Source organism: Eimeria acervulina, genomic scaffold, assembly GCF_000499425.1.
Source record: "Eimeria acervulina Houghton genomic scaffold, Eah_scaff209, whole genome shotgun sequence".
In the NCBI taxonomy this organism is placed as follows: domain Eukaryota; phylum Apicomplexa; class Conoidasida; order Eucoccidiorida; family Eimeriidae; genus Eimeria; species Eimeria acervulina.
The window spans coordinates 44157-48288 of record NW_013550043.1 but is presented as its reverse complement, the minus strand read 5'-3'; the positions used below and the strand labels follow the sequence as shown (position 1 = coordinate 48288).

The 4132-nt window shown below is 40.4% G+C and overlaps 2 protein-coding genes across 2 annotated transcripts in view; one reads left to right on the top strand and one right to left on the bottom strand.

Annotated features, from left to right (window-relative positions):
- Positions 1 to 928: 928 nt before the first annotated feature.
- EAH_00025660 (hypothetical protein) lies at positions 929 to 1890 on the bottom strand (the record flags this gene model as incomplete). Its single annotated transcript, XM_013396617.1, has 2 exons — positions 929 to 1133; positions 1598 to 1890. 2 exons carry the CDS (start codon positions 1888 to 1890, stop codon positions 929 to 931), a joined length of 498 nt encoding a protein of 165 aa, XP_013252071.1.
- Positions 1891 to 2832: 942 nt separating this feature from the next.
- Positions 2833 to 4132, top strand: part of EAH_00025650 (hypothetical protein, conserved) — a gene marked incomplete at both ends in the record, with an annotated part of 2575 nt that continues 1275 nt past the window's right edge. The window contains one exon of the mRNA XM_013396616.1: positions 2833 to 3884. Within this exon, the coding sequence (XP_013252070.1) occupies positions 2833 to 3884 (1052 nt within the window). The remainder of the gene's footprint in view (positions 3885 to 4132) is intronic.

Genomic DNA, 4132 nt, shown 5'->3' with positions numbered 1-4132 from the left:
AAATAAATAAATAAATAAATAAATAAATAAATAAATAAATAAATAAATAAATAAATAAATAGTTAAGTAAATGAATAAATAAAGAAACGAAGAAGTGAAGAAATGAAGAAAGAAAGAAAGAAAGAAACGAATACTTGCTAGCAATTTTTAAATGCATGCATGCAGGCGTGCATGTTATAAATGCATGCAAACACTTCTTATATGCACATATACATATATATATATATATATTTACATATATATGTATATATCTATATACATTTATATATATATGCATGGTTGAATAATGCATGCATTTAAATAACGTAATATATACTTCAAATGCACTTGAGGCATGCATGCATGTTTTAAATGCATGCATGCATATTTGTTAAATGCATATATATATATATTTATATATTAAATGCATGCAATCATAGTTTAAGTGCATGCATGCATGTATATAGATTAAATGCATGCATGGATGCATGCATACATACATATATATTAAATGCTTGCAAGCTTTAAATATTTAAATGCATGCATGCATGCATTTAAATGCATGCATATTTTAAATGCATGCATGCATATTTTAATCGCATGCATGCATGCATTTAAACGAATACCCATGGGATACGAAAGAGGAGTCTGAAGGAGTTTATATATATTTATTTTTTTGTTTATTTTGTTTATTTGATTAATTTATTTAGTTGCATCTCTTCACCTTGTTTATTTTGTTTATTTATATATTATTATTATTATTAATTATACTTATTAAGTTTTCTTCCTGTTATAGGCTTGCTACTGCACAGCAACGCACACCAACCCTAAACCCTAAACCCTAAACCCTAAACCCTAAACCCTAAACCCGTGGAGATATTTAAAAAGTATAGGCAGCAGACAAGCGAAAACAAAAAAATTAAAAAAATAAAAATAAATTTTTGTTTTTTTATTGCTGACGCCTGGCGGCGATTTTTAAAGACGCCAACACATATGGATCTTCCTGCTGCTGCTGCTGCTGCTGCTGCTGTTGCTGCTGCTGCTGCTGTCGCTGCTGCTGCTGCTGCTGGTGCTGCTGTATTTGTTTGGTTAAAGATAGCGAAGAAAGAAATATTTCTTGCGTCTCCTTCTGCTTGCCTTTGTACTGCACGTAGCTGCACATACACCCCAAAAAAACAAAACAAATAAATAAACAAAATAAAATAAGTAAACAAATAAATAAGTAAGTAAATAAGTAAAAATAAAAGCACGAAAAATGCATTGAAAGACAAACAACTATAAATTAAAACAAAACAAAGCAAAAGAAGTAATTAAAACAAACAAAGATAAATAAATAAAAAGAAATATATAAAACAAATAAACAAAAACAAATAAAAACAAAAGGAAATAAATAAAAAGAAGTAAATAAAAAAGAAATGAACGAAGCAAACAAACAAAAACAAAGAAATACAAACAAACAAAGACAAATAAACGAATAAACAAAAGCAAAGAAATGCAAACAAATAAATAAAACAATTAAAGAGAAGTAAATAAAAGAAGCAAACAAAGCAACAAAACAAAAACAAATGAATAAAAACAAATAAAAAGAAGTAAATAAAAAGAAATATATAAGACAAACCGTTTGATTAAAGAAGGATGTATCGAACCTAAAGATATAAAACGCGTTGTGCTTGCTGCACGACAAGCTGCGTCTTTTCTAAGCAGCAGCTTTGGGGGTATTCCTGCTTCTGCTGCTGCTGTTGCTGCTGCTGCTGCTGCAGTTGGATCTTGAGCATGCGCTGCTGCTGCTGCAGCTGCTGCAGCTGCTGCTGCACCTGCTGCTGCTGCTGCAGCAGAAGATCTATTTCGTGGGTTTAATGATTGAAAAGCAAGACGCCGCAGCAAACGTAGTCTCCCTGCAGAGGGGGGCATCTGAAGAAGAAATGTAAAGATTAAAACATTTATTAATAAAGAGACGGAGAAGGATAAACAGCTTCTGCTGCTGCGCTGCTGCTGTTGCTGCTACTGCTGTTGCTGCTGTTGCTGTTCTGCTGCTGTTGCTTTTGTTGCTGTTGCTGCTGCTCCTGTTGCTGTTGCTTGTGCTGCTGCTGCTGCTCCTCTATACGTGTCTTTCTGATAGAGTAGATTGCATATAAGCGGCTGGCGGGATTAACTAATTTGTATATTAAAATAAAATGAAGTTAAAATATAAAATTAATTACATTATTTAAAAATATTAAATAATATTCAATATTAATTGTTGGAAGCCAACTGCAAGTCGCCGCTGCATGCATGCTGGGGCTTCCTTTTGTTTGTGTTGTTTCTTTCATAATTATTGTGTTTTTAATTATATTTTATATATTTTCACAAACAATTTGTTTTAATTCAATAAAAAATCATTAAAAACCCAACAACAACAGCACTGCAGCCTCGCTGTCTGCACATACACCCGAAGGCAGCGACGAAGCCGCTCTTTTCTTTGGAGTTTTCTTTGAATTTAATTTAATTATATTTTATTTTTAATTCCTTTTTTAATATTTATTCTTTCTTTGGTTTATTTATACATAAAAACGCAAACAAAACCAACAGCAGCAACAGGAGCCTCCGGTGGGGGGCCCCAGCACAGCAGGGGATGGAGAACATGATAAACAACGAAACAGCAGCAGCAGCAGCAGCAGCAGCAACAGCAGCAGCAGCAGCAGGAGTAGGTGCAGCAGGCTGAGCAGCAGCAGCAGCAGCAACCGAATAATCAGCAGCAGCATCAACAGCAGCAACGGCACCAGCAGCAGTAACAGCTTCAGCAGCAGCAGCAGCAGAAGCAGCAGCAGCAGCAGCAGCAGCAGAAGCAGCAGCAGCAGCAGCAGCAGCAGCAAAATGGATTCATCTTTTTCTCGTTTTTCTCGCCCTTCTGGGGGCCCCATAATAACAGGCAATGCCAATCGCCGTCTGCACCCTCAATTCATCAAAACAGCATCTTCTTCTGCTGCAGCAGCAGCACCAGCAGCAGGAGCAGGAGCAGCAGGAGCAGCAGCAGCAGCAGCAGGAAGTGGAGGGAGTATGCTGCTGCCTGAGGGTCTCCCGTCTAGACAAGCTGTTGAACCTTTAGGGGCTTTATCTTATTTGCAGCATCGGTCGCCGTTTTGCTTCCCTCTACATTTTCATTTTGCTGCTCCTTCTCTGTTTACCTCTCCTAAACTCGCAGCATTTACTCTCTCTCCTTCTTTATTTCTTTCAAACGGCTCTGCAAATAATTCAGCATCTGCTTCGGCTGCTTCTCCTGATGCTGCTGATGCTTCTGATGCTGCTGCTGCTGCTGCTGCTGCTCCTGCTCCTGCTCCTGCAGCAATCGATGCTGCGTGGCTGCAGCAAATTCACAGTCCTTTTGAATCTGCTGCAATTTTGCCTTCGTTATTAAACCCTCTGGGGTATCCTCGGCTTGTAGCAGATCCACTTATGCTGCAGCAGCAGCAGCAACAGCAGCAGCAGCAGCAGCAGCAGCAGGAGGCGCGGAAGCGTTTGAATCACTTACATGCTGATGAAGTATATCTTCTTTCTACTCTTCTTCCTGAGTTTGCTGGCAGCAGCAAACGCATTTGTAGGGGCCCCACAAATGCGCAAGAAGCAGCAGCTGTGCAGCACCCTGCTGCTGCTTCTTCTGCTGCAGCAGCAGCAGAAGCAGCAGCAAGTCCTCAGCAACCGGGCATCCATACACAGCAGCAGCAGCAAATGCAGCAGATGGCGCAGCTCAAACACCCAACGCGGCCTCATCTAACCGTTAAGAGGGTAATTGCTTCTGTTTTTGCTGCTGCTACTGCTGCTACTGCTGCTACTGGTGTCGCTGCTACTGGTGCTGCTGCTGCGATTACTGCTGCAGTTTCTGCTGCTGTTGGTGGTGATGTTGTTGGTGCGTCTGCTGCTTGGCACAGGTTCGTGTTGCTGCTGTTGCTGCTGCTGCTGCTGTTGCTGCTGCAGGTGCTGCCGGTGGTGCTGCCGCTGAAAGCAGCAAATTCAAATTTGGTGCATCTGGGCCTTGACCTTCCCCCTCTTGAGACTTCCTTCTTCAACATGCAGCCCTCTCCTGCTGCTGCTGCTGCTGCTGCTGCTGCTTCTGAAGAGCAGCAGCAGCAGCAAGAGCAGCAGCAGCAGCAAGAGCAGCAGCAGCAGCATCTCGTCG